We start from the raw sequence: 18,500 nt of genomic DNA on the forward strand, positions 1-18,500 counted from the left end.
ATTATTATCTCCCTTGTATAGGTTCTCTATATACTTCTTCAACTTTCCCTTCTTTGCTTAGACCTGTTTTTCTGTCTGAGGTCTTGATATTCACACAGCTGCTTCTTTTTTCTTTAGTTTTCCTGTAGGCAGTATCTATGCATCTCCTAGTGATATATCCTTTTAAATCTTTACATTTGTCCTCTAGTCATTCCCGCTAAGCTGTTTTGCAGTTCTTATCAATCTCATTTTTTAGACATTTGTATTTCCTTTTGTCTGTTTCATTTGCTGTGTTTTTATATTTTCCACTTTCATCAATTAAATTCAATATCTCTTGTCTTAGCCAAGGAGTTCCGTAACCAATAAATTCTGGTCGGAGTCCACATCTGCTCCCGGAAATGTATTACAATTTAACCTCTGCTTCCAAAATCTTTCTGACCATTATATAGTGTATTCAAAAAAGTGTTGAATACGTTGAGAGGTGATAATACTCATTGAAACAAGAAAAATTAGCACAGTAGACATGGGACCATAAATGCATACTTTCTGCAATAACTCAAATAAGTATGGGTCCAGAAATCCAAACTTTCTACGATAAACACATGTTTACAGGTGGTGTTCAACATGGCAACCCTCTGGTGTAAGGAATGACACACCATTTGAAGTATCCCCGGTTGCTCACCCGCTGCCAAGCATTGGAGACACGACCCTGTAATGTCCGCACATTGTTGCTTGGCATAGTGTAGACCAATCAATCAAAAGTCTATGGGATTGAGATCTGGGGAATGAGAAGGTCAAAGAGTAAGACCCCCTGCACAAAATTATATCAGGCACTTTCTTCTAATTTCTTTCCTCCACTCCATATTCACATATTATTTCCTTCTCTCCCTTTTCCCACTGTCCAATTCCAGTCCATTAATATTTAAATTTTCATCTCCCTTAACTGTCTGCATAACTTCTTTTATCTCATCACACATTCCTTCAATCACTTCATCATCTATGGACCTAGTTGACATATAGACTTACACTACTATGGTGGGTGTGGGCTTCGTGTCTATTTTGGCTATGATGATGTGTTCATTATGCTATTCACAGTAGCTTACCCACATTCCTATTTTCTTATTCTTTATTAAACTCACTCCTGTATTACCTGTATTTGTTTCTGTATTTACAGCCCAATATTCGCCTGACCCCAAGTCCTGTTCCCCCTGTCACCTAACTTCAACCGATCCGTTTCCTTTAGAACGTCAGTTTTGTTACACCAGATGACAACATCCTCCTGAATAGTTCCCACACAGAGATCTAAATGAAGGCTGTTTTACGTCTGAAATACTTTACCCAAGAGGATGCCATCATCATTTTACCATACAGCAGAGCTGGATGTCCTTGGGAAAAATTGCAGCTGCAGTTCCTCCTTGCTTTCAACTGTTCACACTACCAGCACAGCAAGGCCATTTTGGTTGATGTTACAAAGCCAGATCAGTCAGTCACCCAGACTGTTGCCACTGCAACTACTGGAAAGGCTTCTGTCCTCTTCAGGCACCACATGTTTGTATGGCCTCTCAATAGCTACCCCTCCATTGTGGTTGTACCTGTGGTACAGCTATCTGTATTGCTAAGGCACACAAGCCATCCCACCAACGCCAAGGTCCATGGTTCATGGGTGGCCTCTCAAATTTACATCAAACTAAACAAAGCTCCATATTAAAGCCAGTCTTGCATACTTTCAATGTAATTGCAGAGAGGAAAACAAAAATTCTCTGTAATGAACTGCAGTATGCTGTAAAAAATATTGTTTACATCAATGTTCAATAGTGGTATGTAAAAAATATGAATTCACGGAGAATTTGGCTGCTGACCGGCATATCCTGCTATTTCAACAATGACGTGTGACAGATGATTTATCAAATTTTTGTGTGATTTTTCAACATTTCAAGAACTTTTCCACCTGACAGAGGTATGGATGTACACAGAATCAACTTCTGAATTGCTGCACCTTACATCAGTGCAAAAGTGTGACTAATCTCACAATCGAGTCATGGGTAGTACTACTTACAATCTCAGAATTTGCTAAGATGGTGTGGTTACGTAAAAGGAAGGTTTACCTCATAAAAATTCAAGTAATATCAAGCTCATTCTAACAAAGTATCAATCTGATTCACACAGAACAACTGGCTTTCACTGCTGTGAAATGTTAAGTTATGCATATCACGAAATATAAAAAAATTGTAGCAATCACAGGTAGAGTCCACCATGATGTAAGCAGCGCTTTTCATGAGAAAAAAGAAAGAAAAAAGGGGGGAGGGGATACTAGTACTCACAAAGGAGACATTGCTCATTACTTCAGCAGCTTCCACAATTTTAACATATCCTCTGATGTAAATCAATGTTTCTAGACTGCTTCTTGCTTTTGCAATGAACTATAGACTGAAGACTTTGGGGTAGCTGTGAATCTACATATTTGTTAGGCCTGAACTAAGCGAGAGGAGTTCCTACCATCCTGATGAACAACAGTGCAAAAGTTGTTTGCACAAGCATAGATGACCTAGATGAAGTAACTACAAGATCCATTTGAGAGAAATTCCTTTCACATTCACTGAAAGGTATTGGAACTGTGCCCAAAGTGCGCTTCAGAGGAAGTAGTATATCTGAGAATTTATTTTCTTGAAGATATTCATGGAAACCATGAATGATTTCCCTTCAGTTAAACAATGGAAAATCCAGGATGGAATGTAATAATTATAAGAAAAGGGAAGTTGCCACTCACCATAGAGTGTAGATGCTGAGTTGCAGATAGGCACAACAGAAAGACTGTCACAAACAAAGCTTTCGGCCCATAAGCCCTTCAACAAACACACACACACACACACACACACACACACACACACACGTCATGAGGTGTGCTTGCTTGCTTGCTTGCTTGCTTGCACACACACACACACACACACACACACACACGTCATGAGGTGTGCTTACTTGCTTGCTTGCGTGTGTGTGTGTGTGTGTGTGTGTGTGTGTGTGTTCTACTGATGAGGGCTGTGGCCGAAAGCTTTATGTAAGTGTCTTAATTGTGCCTGTCGGCAACTTAACATGTCTTCTTTGTGGTAAGTAGCAATCTGTCTTTTCCTACATTGTTGATATTCCTACAATGTTTTATTTTTTCCTTCAGATGTTATTTTTTGGCATGCTTTATGCCTCGTGCTCTCCTTGTGATTGTGTATCTTTTTTCTCAGTGACATTAACTGCTATTTTTGGGATTGCCCAGAATGACTGATTTTTATCATTTGTCCACACCACTGAAATTTTCATTCACATCCATTTATTGACAGCTAGACTTCTCATTTCAGGGCACAATTTACATCCCAACATTTTATTCTTGACATACAACCACTTGTTGCTCTTCCATTTATCTACAACAGTGTCCAACATTCGGGTAGCCATATTCAGAATCTTTCTCATTTTCACCATGAGCAGATTCAACACTTTCTGCTTCTTTGGTCTACCTATTTTTACTAATAGGCATAATGAAACTACTTATTTTCCTCATTTTAAAGAAGAATTGCACTGATTTAAGCTAGGTTGACATTAAAGCTGACATGAACAGCTCGCAAACACATGCTTGTAGCAATAAAAATATCACAGAACTTCCTATTTGCAATAGCAATGTACGAAACAAAAAGATGTGGTGCCAACTTATATGGTATATAACTGGAAATTTCATACATGAAGAAAGTGCCATCTACTGGGATATTTATAATAAATTTTTCTCTAAATAAATCCAACACTTTAAAATGTAAGAAAAAAGGTGCTGTTACACATAATGCTAAGAAAAAAGCGCTGGTTACAAGTACATGGTAGAATCAATGTGTGGAGATATGAAGCCAAAAAATCGCATTTGCTGTCATGAAGCTTTAATTTTATGTAAGTTAAAATGAAATCTGTCTATTACACTTTGCTTACAAAACACTTTCACTGAACTTACTTGAATATTGTTCATCATATCATTCAATTACTTAGATCACAGACTAACAGTTTAGCCATTCTGATATTGCGGGAAAAGGTGATATAAGGAAATATTAATTATAGTGAGTGAGTATACAGCATGTAACTTATATGAGCATAGGTTTTCCCAGGGTTTATGAAAAGCTCTCAAGCTTCAGCCAGGAGACCATGTTGTAATACTGTGAAATTTTCATGAGTGTCATTCTTATTATTTTTTTTGGTAAAATGCCAAGACATTGTGGTTGTCATCCTATTTATATGTGGAGGATGGCACTATGCCTGTTCCTCTACCTGGTGTCAATGAGCCAACAGTGGGAGAAGGGAGTTAAGGCACGGCCACACACCACTCTGTATGAATATTTACATCTGCCTAGCAAGTCAACTACTACAAGGTGGACTTCCACCATTCAGCAGTTAATACACGATTTTACAGCAAACCAAGTTGATAGCCTTTGTCACAATTGATAATCTTGAGGTGTATCAGTTTACTTCAGCATGGAATCTCGCGTTACCAGCTATATGCTAAGAGGATACCAATCAGTAGTTGTCATGCCAGGCAGGTCAAGATGTCCACACAGAGCACTTATACCATGCCCAGAACTGGTGATGTGACAGGTTGGTTAAGAATGGACACACAAAGAATTTAGCACAATCTCTAGACCTAACATAACAGCCCCTCCTGCTCCATCATGACATGGTGGACCCCAGTATCTATGGAATGGAGGTGGCTGTGCTTCACATACACTGACCAGCCAGAACATTATGACCACCAACCTATTATCGACAAAAACCAATCCAGGCAATAGCAGTGTCACCTGGTATGGAGCGATTGCTAGTCAGGCGCGCACGCGCACATGCACGCGCACACGCACACAGTGCATGTAGCATCAATGAGTGTGCTGTCCATGTGTGGAATGAGGAAGGCACGCATTCTGAGTTTGATCGAGGGCAGACTGTGATGGCCTGGAGGCTCAGCACAAGCATTTTGGAAACTGCACGACTTTGTCATGTGTTCACCCAACCGGACATTGTGGTGCTGGATGGCCACCCCTCACTACAGATGTCTGGTGTTGTAGACTGGGCAGACTGGTAAAACAGGACAGGAGTGAGCTGTGGCAGAAGTGACCTCGGACATTAATGCTGGATAGAGTACAAGTGTACGTGAACACACAGTGCACCAAACACTCCCAACAATGGGCCTCCTCAGCCGACGACCCATGTGTGTGCCAATGTTAACACCATGTTATTGGCAACTACAACTGAAATGGGTATGTGATCATTGGCAATGGATGTTGGTACTGTGGCAGAGCGTTGCATGGTCTGATGAATTCCAATACCACATTCATCATGGCAATTGCAGAGTGTGAATCTGTTTTCTTCCATGGGAACACCTCCCTGGCACCTGTACTACAGGCTGGTGACTAGCTGGCAGTGGCTCCATTATGTTCTGAGGAATGTTCATGTGGACATCCATGGGTCTATGGAGCTCTTGTGCAAGGCACCATGACAGCTGAGGAGTATCATACACTGGTTGCAGACCACGCACACCCCTTCATTACAGCAATGGCATTTTTTTAAAAAGATAATGCACTTGTGTGTGCAAATGTGGTGCTAATTCTATGCAGTGACCTACCAAGGCCTCATTGCCTCCCTGTCATGATGTGTTACCACTGTTATCATGCCACGACGTCTCACCACTATTATCTGTGAAAAAGGTGGGCATACTGGCTATTAGGTAGTTGGTCTTAATGTTCTGGCTGATGGGAGCATAAATATTGGGATAACAACAATGTCTCAATGCTTCACCAGATGACAAGTGTGACACCTGTCAAAAGTCAGTGTTTCCAAACACTACCACATAACTGGAAACCCAGGGTCTTTCATCAGTGTGTACTATCTGAGGGACTTTTTTGTGTCAAAGGGTGAAAATCAGCAATTGGTAATGCCTTAAACCTATGAGCGTTGAGGTGTGTGATCTGTAAGTACAAAATATAAATTCTGGTAGAAAAGCAAATGAAAAATCACAAAATAATTTCCTTTACAAATTTTCAATATTGTCTCACTAAGAATACATAATAAAATAATACAGCAGTACTGTGAAAGAATACAAATCAATGAACATGGAAATTATACATTTCTTTCAAATATGAGCATCTTTGAACTGCTACCTGGAGTGTGCACACAATATATTACCTAAAAATAAATAATTTATCAGCATGCTGTGAAAATGCGAATCAATTCTCTCTCTCTCTCTCTCTCTCTCTCTCTCTCTCTCACTCACACACACACACACACACACACACACACACACACACAATTATAAGTGCAATAATAAATAAATATAGATTTGGCAACAGATATGGAAATTACTGCTGCCATTTTACAACAAGAGAACCCTTCCTGACAGAGACACTGTTCAAAATGCAAGTTAATGAATGACATATGACATCACATATGACCAGGAAATTGTGCATAGGACCACTACAGTACTACATTCTTACAGAATAAAATAAAAACATCGACAGTTAACTAATGTTCTAAATTTTTATCTTGTTCTGCAACACTTGGTTCTATTTCCGTTTCCACTTTGATCTGCTGAAGCCAATGCTCCACCTGGGATGGCCTTCGTTCAGTTGCATTCTCTGTGCAATCCTCATTCTGAAAGGAAAGAAAATGACTGCTACTATTATCCATTTCAACTTATTTTCTCCTTTTCTCTTAATTGCCACGATATCTCAGAGCACAATTCAAAGTTTTAAGAAGTTTTACTTCTCAATTCCAAGCAATATCATTTGAGACTGATGATGGAAACATATTGAAAATCTCAAACTTTCACCACCCATACAGCAATTAAAATGTATCTTCATAATAAATACTCTGTATTAAAAGTATAATGGAAAAAAATTAATGGGAAGAAGAAAATGGTGAGCAATCAATTTATAGTGACACCTACAATTAAAACAGCACCTGTTCGACAAAGGTGCTTTGTCTTCTCTACCTGTAATCTCAGTATCTGCTTTTCAAATGTATTAAAGGCATTTAATGCAGAAACATACACAATCTTTAAAGCACCAAAGTCGCAAGATTAAAAACATAATGGACATCTTTTGTACCACCAATAATTAAAAGCAAGATGAAGGAGATAGGGAAGTCAGCAGGTGGGCGTCCCCAGGGCTCTGCAAGCGACAGGAAATGTCACACCCATAGCTGTTCCACACCTGATCCATCACAGCCAGGAGCACCCACTTGTCAACAAACTGCATCCAGAATAGAAAACTGGGTGTGGAAGAAAGGAGGCAAACTGAATCTAAAAGTGATTAAAATAGAGTAAAAGATGAATAAAAGAGTAGCCTGGTCAAGGAAATAGGGTTGGGGAAACCCCCAGACCTAGCATACAGCAGAAGATGCCCCATCTGCACCCATCCTGTCCCTGCTCCGTACATAGATTAAAACCTTATAACTGACAATAAAAATCACTTTCACGCAGAAAACCGAGGGAACCAGTTCAACTTCTGTCAATTGTTCACCAATATTAGAGGTAATGAGTGCAGAAGTCCATACTTAGCACAGAGGGCCAAAAGGAAGTGGAATTTCACCAAGATGTGAGCTACTGTCGGCAAGGCTCCACAACCAGAATGTGGGAGTGACTTGTTACATACAAGAAAACTATGGTTTGGCACTGTATGACCAATGTGCAGATGATATAGGATTGTGGATTCCTTCCAAGAGAATCAGAAGGAAGAGCACCCTGCTGCAGTTGCCTCCTTGATTGCGCAGCTTATTAGAAGGTGCAGTAGCTCACCAAATGTCGTGCCATTTCCGAGAAAGTAGACACCTCAAGTGTACTCACGTATCTGCAGTGGCAAAGCGAAATGGGAGTGAGTAAACGCTCCTCTAGCCATTTGTTTGGCCAGTTCATTCCCCAGGATACACATATGAATTGGGACCCAGAGAAAGACAACTGAGCAGGCAGCACAACACAAGTCAGCAAGAAGGTCGTGGGTAAAGGAGACCATAGGGTGGCATAACCAGTATCAGTCAGTAGTATCTAGACTGCTTGTTGTTGCTGTGGTCTTCAGTCCTGAGACTGGTTTGATGCAGCTCTCCATGCTACTCTACCCTGTGCAAGCTTTTTCATCTCCCAGTACCTACTGCAACCTACATCCTTCTGAATCTGCTTAGAGTATTCATCTCTTGGTCTCCCTCTGATTTTTACCCTCCACGCTGCCGTCCAATACTAAATTGGTGATCCCTTGATGCCTCAGAACATGTCCTACCAACCAATCCCTTCTTCTGGTCAAGTTGTGCCACAAACTTCTCTTCTCCCCAATCCTATTCAATACTTCCTCATTAGTTATGTGATCTACCCATCTAATCTTCAGCATTCTTCTGTAGCACCACATTTCAAAAGCTTCTATTCTCTTCTTGTCCAAACTATTTATCGTCCATGTTTCACTTCCATACATGGCTACACTCCATACGAATACTTTCAGAAATGACTTCCTGACACTTAAATCAATACTGGATGTTAACAAATTTCTCTTCTTCAGAAACGCTTTCCTTGCAATTGCCAGCCTACATTTTATATCCTCTCTACTTCGACCATCACTAGTTATTTTGCTCCCCAAATAGCAAAACTCCTTTACTACTTTAAGTGCCTCATTTCCTAATCTAGTTCCCTCAGCATCACCCGACTTAATTAGACTACATTCCATTATCTTTGTTTTGCTTTTGTTGATGTTCATCTTATATCCTCCTTTCAAGACACTGTCCATTCCGTTCAACTGCTCTTCCAAGTCCTTTGCTGTCTCTGACAGAATTACAATGTCATCGGCGAACCTCAAAGTTTTTATTTCTTCTCCATGAATTTTAATACCTACTCCAAATTTTTCTTTTGTTTCCTTTACTGCTTGCTCAATATACAGATTAAATAACATCGGGGAGAGGCTACAACCCTGTCTTACTCCCGTACCAACCACTGCTTTGCTTTCATGTCCCTCGACTCTTATAACTGCCATCTGGTTTCTGTACAAATTGTAAATAGCCTTTCGCTCCCTGTATTTTACCCCTGCCACCTTTAGAATTTGAAAGAGAGTATTCCAGTCAACATGCTAGAAACATAGGTTTGCCTATCCTTAATCTTTCTTCTAAGATAAGTCGTAAGGTCAGTATTGCCTCATGTGTTCCAGTGTTTCTACGGAATCCAAACTGATCTTCCCCGAGGTTGGCTTCTACTAGTTTTTCCATTCGTCTGTAAAGAATTCGTGTTAGTATTTTGCAGCTGTGACTTATTAAACTGATAGTTCGATAATTTTCACATCTGTCAACACCTGCTTTCTTTGGGATTGGAATTATTATATTCTTCTTGAAGTCTGAGGGTATTTCGCCTGTTTCATACATCTTGCTCACCAGATGGTAGAGTTTTGTCAGGACTGGCTCTCCCACGGCCGTCAGTAGTTCCAATGGAATATTGTCTACTCCGGGGGTCTTGTTTCGACTCAGGTCTTTCAGTGCTCTGTCAAACTCTTCACGCAGTATCATATCTCCCATTTCATCTTCATCTACATCCTCTTCCATTTCCATAATATTGTCCTCAAGTACATCGCCCTTGTATAGACCCTCTATATACTCCTTCCACCTTTCTGCTTTGCCTTCTTTGCTTAGAACTGGGTTTCCATCTGAGCTCTTGATATTCATACAAGTCGTTCTCTTATCTCCAAGGGTCTCTCTAATTTTCCTGTAGGCAGTATCTATCTTACCCCTAGTGAGATAGGCCTCTACATCCTTACATTTGTCCTCTAGCCATCCCTGCTTAGCCATTTTGCACTTCCTGTCGATCTCATTTTTGAGACGTTTGTATTCCTTTTTGCCTGCTTCACTTACTGCATTTTTATATTTTCTCCTTTCATCAATTAAATTCAATATTTCTTCTGTTACCCAAGGATTTCTACTAGCCCTCGTCTTTTTACCTACTTGATCCTCTGCTGCCTTCACTACTTCATCCCTCAAAGCTACCCATTCTTCTTCTACTGTATTTCCCCCATTCCTGTCAATTGCTCCCTTATGCTCTCCCTGAATCTCTGTACAACCTCTGGTTCTTTTAGTTTATCCAGGTCCCACCTCCTTAAATTCCCACCTTTTTGCAGTTTCTTCAGTTTTAATCTACAGGTCATAACCAATAGATTGTGGTCAGAGTCCACATCTGCCCCTGGAAATGTCTTACAATTTAAAACCTGGTTCCTAAATCTCTGTCTTACCATTATATAATCTATCTGATACCTTCTAGTATCTTCAGGGTTCTTCCAGGTATACAACCTTCTTTCATGATTCTTAAACCAAGTGTTAGTTATGATTATGTTGTGCTCTGTGCAAAATTCTACCAGGCAGCTTCCTCTTTCATTTCTTAGCCCCAATCCATATTCACCTACTATGTTTCCTTCTCTCCCTTTTCCTACACTCGAATTCCAGTCACCCATGACTATTAAATTTTCGTCTCCCTTCACAATCTGAATAATTTCTTTTATTTCATCATACATTTCTTCAATTTCTTCGTCATCTGCAGAGCTAGTTGGCATATAAACTTGTACTACTGTAGTAGGTGTGGGCTTCGTATCTATCTTGGCCACAATAATGCGTTCACTATGCTGTTTGTAGTTGCTTACCCGCACTCCTTTTTTTTATTTATTATTAAACCTACTCCTGCATTACCCCTATTTGATTTTGTATTTATAACCCTGTATTCACCTGACCAGAAGTCTTGTTCCTCCTGCCACCGAACTTCACTAATTCCCACTATATCTAACTTTAACCTATCCATTTCCCTTTTTAAATTTTCTAACCTACCTGCCCGATTAAGGGATCTGACATTCCACGCTCCGATCCGTAGAACGCCAGTTTTCTTTCTCCTGATAACGACATCCTCTTGAGTAGTCCCCGCCCGGAGATCCGAATGGGGGACTATTTTACCTCCGGAATATTTTACCCAAGAGGACGCCATCATCATGTAATCATACAGTAAAGCTGCATGCCCTCAGGAAAAATTACGGCTGTAATTTCCCCTTGCTTTCAGCCATTCGCAGTACCAAAACAGCAAGGCCATTTTGGTTAGTGTTATAAGGCCAGATCAGTCAATCATCCAGACTGTTGCCCCTCTTCAGGAACCACATGTTTGTCTGGCCTCTCAACAGATACCCCTCCGTTGTGGTTGCACCTACGGTACGGCTATCTGTATCGCTGAGGCACGCAAGCCTCCCCACCAACGGCAAGGTCCATGGTTCATGGGGGGGGGGCTAGACTGCTTATTGAGTAAGTATATATTACAACATTGTCAAAGGAGGCCGTATAATAAAATGGAGAGCTCTGCTAATACGTGTCAGCTCTGCCATAAACACACTACACATTCCTGGCAGGAAATGGCGTCCCATACTGGCAAGAGATGTAAACACATATCCCATCTGATCAACAGTTTTAGAGGCATATGTCATAAAAGATAATGGAGCCTGTAACTCTTGAAAAACTGGACACAAGAGGAGCCAAAGAGATTGGTCATCATTTGTCACCTGGGCACCACTCACAGGGGAGCACACAAAAAAAACACAGGGAGCACAATCCACGGAGGGGAGATGGAGCTCTTGGCAGAGGCAACGAGGTGCATTCCAACTCATAGTCCCACCAGAGAGCGGATATCAGGATGATGATACCCCTCATATGTAAAGAAAATGTTGATTGTCGAATGGTGATTGCATAGGAGACCAATAGCTGGTACCATTGAATCTTAAGGGGGAAGAACCCTGTTTCAGCAAGGAGGCTGTCTATGGGACTAGTTTGAAAGGCACTGGTAGCCAGATGCATGCCATGATGGTGGACTGGGTCTAACAGTTTTAAAGCTGAACAAGCTACCGAGTCACAAACCGTGCAACCATAGTTCAGGTGGGACAAAACGAGGATCTGGTAAATACAGATAAGAGTAGCACAATGCGCACCCCAATATGTGTGGGCACATAAGCAGAGAGCTAGTCTTCAGCTAGATGAATATGGGTCAGCTTGGTCACCTTTCTATCAGAAAGGAGGGCCAAAAAACAGGACTGTGCTACAACATTCAGATGCTGAGTACCTAGGTAGGATTCTGGGTCAGGAGGTACTGTGGTACAATGGCAGAAATGCATGATCAACATTTTTGTAGGAGAGAACTGGAAACCATGGAAAGGGCCCATGCAGAGCCCACTGCATTGCACTTTGGAACTTGCATTCAGCAGTAGCTACCAAGTGGAAGCTACGACCAAATGCAAAAATTGTTGATATACAACAGAGGGGTGACCAGCAGCCCAACAGAGGTTACTAACCCATTAAAATGGATGATGAAAATAGTGACACTCAACACAGAGCTCCATGTGATGCTATTCTCTTAGATCTGGGGAGTGAAGTGCCAACTCTAATATGTAACAACAGGTGGGATAAAAACTGTTGTTGTTGTTGTTGTTGTTGTTGTTGTCTTCAGTCCTGAGACTGGTTTGATGCAGCTCTCCATGCTACTCTATCCTGTGCAAGCTTCTTCATCTCCCAGTACCTACTGCAGCCTACATCCTTCTGAATCTGCTTAGTGTATTCATCTCTTGGTCTCCCTCTACGATTTTTACCCTCCACGCTGCCCTTCAGTACCAAATTGGTGATCCCTTGATGCCTCAGAACATATCCTACCAACTGATCCCTTCTTATAGTCAAGTTGTGCCACAAACTCCTCTTCTCCCCAATTCTATTCAATACCTCCTCATTAGTTATGTGATCTACCCATCTAATCTTCAGCATTCTTCTGTAGCACCACATTTCGTAAGCTTCTATTCTCTTCTTGTCTAAACTATTTATCGTCCATATTTCACTTCATACATGGCTACACTCCATACAAATACTTTCAGAAATGACTTCCTGACACTTAAATCAATACTCGATGAATAAAAATCGGTAGAGATGGCCTTGAAAGCCATAGTCCTGAGAAATGAGTAAAGTGTGATGATGTTGAGTAGTGTCATACGCCTTATGCAGGTCAAAAAAGGCTGTGACAAGGTGTTGGTGTTTATAAAAAGCCTATGAGATTGCTGTTTCCAACCTAAGCACATTGTCAGTTGTGAACTGTCCTTCCAGGAAACCACACTAATAGGGAACAAAAGGCCTGGAGATTCGAGAACCCAGCATAATCTGCGGACAATCATCCTTTCAAGCACTTACAGAGAGTGTTGGTCAGACTAATCGGCCATTAACTAGCAAGAGGTTGAGCTCTTGCCTGGTTTAAGGATTGGAACATCTATACATCTCGCCATTGTGAGGGGAAGGCATCTGAAAGGTAAAGACTGCTGAAGACCCTGAAGAGATATTACCTTTGGGGAACATTCAGGTGTTGGATCATCTGACTGAATTTAATCAGGGCCTGCAGCTGTGTCATGGAGTGAGGCAATAGCCTGAAGTAATTTGCAGTCAGTGAAGAGTTCATTATAGAATTGAGGTTGGTGCAGGGTGGAACATAAGGGGATGTCTTCAACTTGACACTTCTGCAGTAGAAAGGTAACTGCATGGGAAGACCGTGCCAATGCTGTTGCAAAGTGGGTCGCAAGCTGTTCTGCAAGTACCACTGAATTGGTACAAAGACAACCCTGTAGGACAAGACCTGGAGTAGATGTTGAACATTGGCACTCCTAAGACCACAGAGATTGGCCCACACCTGACATGAAGATGCATACATCCATGTGTTCCAGCATTCCTACTGACTGCATCTGATTAAATAGCGAGTCTTAGCACAATGTCGCTCAAAAGTGATAAGGTTGGTCTCGTAGGGCATTGTTTGAAACTTTGCAGGGCTCATCAGTGATCCTGAATAGCTACTGCAATGTCATTGGTCCACCACAGCACTATCCAATGATGGGGTGAGATCAGTAGAAAGGAGAATACCAGTTCCAGTGGCACAGATGATTGCGCCTGAAATGACTTGCACAACCTCATGAATACAATCTGACTGAGAGGCATACAAAGGCCAGTTGACTCTTGTGAAGTGCCCAGCATGATACTCTGTCTGTCTGATGGTGGCATAGAAACAAAAGACACTTGATAACTGGGACAAATTCCAGGCTGAAATGGAGAAAATTAGCAGCAAGTCTGCTTAGCATAACAATTTAAGAAAAAGGCCAAACATTATGGGGAAACAACACAGTGTAATATACAAAATGTTTTGGGCCTACGCCACACTGTGAATCTGAAAATAACAGAAGTTGACAAAATCTCACACTTAACGAAAGGAATTGCAGGCGATATGAACTAAGCATTCCTGGAAAATGATGCCATGACAAAAGAGGAATTCATCAAATGGTGCCAGTGTATTGAGGAAATGCAACAGATGATGAATTAGACAAAAAGAGGCATGACTGACTCCTAAATTTGTTTCCTATGGCAGTTGCAGAAGACCACCACAAAGTCTCCTCTCTCATGTGTCAAGTAGTAAGACAAGAGAGACAGCAGTTTATGGCAGTCAGAAGTGTTAGACTGGATATACAAGAGATAGCAGCAGTGAATGTCAGGCTTATGTTCCAGGATGTAATAGAGAATACTGAGGAAGATTTGTATCGACCTTTAGCACCAGTCCCATCACCAGTCGAGTGGGACACAACGAATGGATTTGGCCAACTTGTACTTATACCGCAGCCATCAAACAACATCTAGCATATAATCAACACAAGTTCAATCAGCTCTTGGGCCACGTATAACACGCTGCAGAAGCACAGGCATTTGAAGCACAAAGGACAACATGCCAGTATGTTTTCACTGTGGACGCCCTGAATGCCGTAGAGAAAGAAGATGAATATCAATAACTATCACACCACAAGAAATCAACCATTATAACAGTCAGCCAACTGAAGACGATTATAATCTACCTGCCAGACATAGCACACCATTGTACCATGAACGAGGTCACATGCTGTAGGCACTGCTTGTCACTGTACAGAGTTACCAGCCATTCACCTAGCCGCTGAATTCAGGAAAACTACACAAGGCGATCATCTATGGAGATGAGGCTGCCACAGATGAAAATAATCCATGGACAACAATTACCACAATGTCACGAAATCTGATCGATGTCATCGACAGCCAAGCTCCTTGTCGACTAGGATATTTTTCTTCTGTAGCATCTAATGCTTATTGTCACCAGCTAACAAAGACTATATTCCATGACAGAAAAGTGACTGTGCATGCGTGCGCGCACGCACACCCACACCTACTCTGCCTTGGATAATTGTTTGACACTGAAGACACTGTTATCCTACCATAATAATTGAGACAACTTTGATTCATCAGTCTACAGAAACAGGTAAAATATAAAGCTTTTCTCAACTGCAAAAAGCTACCCAGGCTCCCAAAATAAATCTACATAACCATGATGATTATAGGGGTCACAAGTAGTCAAGAAGAACTGTTGATCACTAATTAACAGAAGTAGCCATAACTTACCTCTAATCATATGTGCATAGGGACAGCCGAACCAGTCCAGGAAGGGTGGCTTAGTGTCAATAATGAAGAATCACATTCTGCTACTATAACAGCCAACACAGTGAAGGAAGCTACTATCAAACTGCCAATTTGGATCTGGAATAATCCAGCAATAATGTCAACGAGTGACAGCCATTCTGCGACAATGTTGGGATACTTTCAAATTTGGAATTGAGGAAAGATAGACCAAGAGGTCCATAGCAAAACACCATACAAACACTGGGTATCATCCATCAATTAATCAGCACTTGTATAGGTTGTTGCCAACTGAACAACATATAACTCTGGAGGAAGTGGAGGAGAAGATGCTGCAAAATTACATAACTAAACCTTCAGTGAATCCTTGGTCCTCTCCTTTGGTCTTTCTGAAGATGAAAGATTTCAGTGTTTCTGTGTCAACTACAAACTGAACAAATTCATAATAAAAGATGTCTTCCTGTTGCCATATACTGATGACATCCTAGACTGCCTGAAAGGGGCAAACTATTTCTCAATTATGGTCATGTGATAGGCTATTGGCAAATGATGGCACAGGCCAGGTAGAGACTGCCTTTACAACACCTGACTGCTTCTATGGGTTTACTGTTATGCCATTTTGATTATGAAACACTCCAGCCACCTTTGAGTATATGATAGACAACCTCCTTTGAAGCCTTTAATGGATGATGTGTCACTGCAATCTGGATGACACTATCATTTTTAGAAGACATCTGAAGAACATCAAGTCACCTGACAACCAAGTTGACGTGTCTTCAGACCACAGAACTCTGCCTGAATCCGAAAAAGTGCTTCTTGATCATCCAAGAAAAGAAATCTTGGAGCACCTAGTTAATGGCAATGGGGTCTGTCCCAATCCAGAGAAAGTAAAAGCAGTCAAAGATTTTCTAACTCCTTGGTACATTCATGATGTGAGAAGTTTTCTCAGAATGTACTCATACTACCGGCGATTTATAAAACAGTTATACATCAAGGCACATTCCTTGCAAGAATTACTGCATGGAGACATCAAATTTTCCTGTGATGATATGCAAGAAGGATTTTTCTTTGCCCTTGTGGAGGCACTAATCTCTTCTCCAGTTCTGGCGTTATATAATGTTAATGCTAAGCACACCTTCACACAGAAGCTGGGAGTTTTAGGATAAGTGCAGTTCTAGTGCCAAATCAGGAGGTGCTTTTGCTTCCACAGTACTCTCCCAGTCCCAGATGAACTACTCTACAACTGAAAAAGCGTTCCTTGCATTGTCTGGGTCATCGATAAGTTGAGTCATACACTCCTGAAAATGGAAAAAAGAACACATTGACACCGGTGTGTCAGACCCACCATACTTGCTCCGGACACTGCGAGAGGGCTGTACAAGCAATGATCACACGCACGGCACAGCGGACACACCAGGAACCGCGGTGTTGGCCGTCGAATGGCGCTAGCTGCGCAGCATTTGTGCACCGCCGCCGTCAGTGTCAGCCAGTTTGCCGTGGCATACGGAGCCCCATCGCAGTCTTTAACACTGGTAGCATGCCGCGACAGTGTGGACGTGAACCGTATGTGCAGTTGACGGACTTTGAGCGAGGGCGTATAGTGGGCATGCGGGAGGCCGGGTGGACGTACCGCCGAATTGCTCAACACGTGGGGCGTGAGATCTCCACAGTACATCGATGTTGTCGCCAGTGGTTGGCGGAAGGTGCACGTGCCCGTCGACCTGGGACCGGACCGCAGCGACGCACGGATGCACGCCAAGACCATAGGATCCTACGCAGTGCCGTAGGGGACCGCACCGCCACTTCCCAGCAAATTAGGGACACTGTTGCTCCTGGGGTATCAGCGAGGACCATTCGCAACCGTCTCCATGATGCTGGGCTACGGTCCCGCACACCGTTAGGCCGTCTTCCGCTCACGCCCCAACATCGTGCAGCCCGCCTCCAGTGGTGTCGCGACAGGCGTGAATGGAGGGACGGATGGAGACGTGTCGTCTTCAGCGATGAGAGTCGCTTCTGCCTTTGTGCCAATGATGGTCGTATGCGTGTTTGGCGCCGTGCAGGTGAGCGCCACAATCAGGACTGCACACGACCGAGGCACACAGGGCCAACACCCGGCATCATGGTGTGGGGAGCGATCTCCTACACTGGCCGTACACCACTGGTGATCGTCGAGGGGACACTGAATAGTGCACGGTACATCCAAACCGTCATCGAACCCATCGTTCTACCATTCCTAGACCGGCAAGGGAACTTGCTGTTCCAACAGGACAATGCACGTCCGCATGTATCCCGTGCCACCCAACGTGCTCTAGAAGGTGTAAGCCAACTACCCTGGCCAGCAAGATCTCCGGATCTGTCCCCCATTGAGCATGTTTGGGACTGGATGAAGTGTCGTCTCACGCGGTCTGCACGCCAGCACGAACGCTGGTCCAACTGAGGCACCAGGTGGAAATGGCACGGCAAGCCGTTCCACAGGACTACATTCAGCATCTCTACGATCGTCTCCATGGGAGAATAGCAGCCTGCATTGCTGCGAAAGGTGGATATACACTGTACTAGTGCCGACATTGTGCATGCTCTGTTGCCTGTGTCTATGTGCCTGTGGTTCTGTCAGTGTGATCATGTGATGTATCTGACCCCAGGAATGTGTCAATAAAGTTTCCCCTTCCTGGGACAATGAATTCACGGTGTTCTTATTTCAATTTCCAGGAGTGTATTTATTTGGCAAACCATTCACCATTGTGACGGATGGCCATTCTCTATGTTGGCTGACAAGCCTGAAGGATTTTCTGGCTCAAATGCCGATATGGGTGCTTTGGATCCCGGAGAATGAAATCACAGTAGTATACAAAAGTGGACACAAACGCCATCACACTGATTGACTACATGGAATTCTTTGGATGAACACAGCAGCATGGATGACATCTCAGTCATCACTGCATTAAATGACATTGCTGCTGAATAGGGGGAAGATCCAACACTGCTGAAAACCAAAGGAAGAACTGACCAAAGGA

At 42.4% G+C, this 18,500-nt stretch overlaps 1 protein-coding gene across 1 annotated transcript in view; it reads right to left on the reverse strand.

The window, feature by feature from the left end:
- Nucleotides 1-6,013: 6,013 nt before the first annotated feature.
- Nucleotides 6,014-18,500, reverse strand: part of LOC124544754 — a 34,061-nt gene continuing 21,574 nt past the window's right edge. The window contains exon 5 of the mRNA XM_047123417.1: nucleotides 6,014-6,639. Within this exon, the coding sequence (XP_046979373.1) occupies nucleotides 6,511-6,639 (129 nt within the window). The 3' untranslated portion in view covers nucleotides 6,014-6,510. The remainder of the gene's footprint in view (nucleotides 6,640-18,500) is intronic.

This window comes from Schistocerca americana, chromosome 8 (genome assembly GCF_021461395.2).
Source record: "Schistocerca americana isolate TAMUIC-IGC-003095 chromosome 8, iqSchAmer2.1, whole genome shotgun sequence".
Lineage (NCBI taxonomy): Eukaryota > Metazoa > Arthropoda > Insecta > Orthoptera > Acrididae > Schistocerca > Schistocerca americana.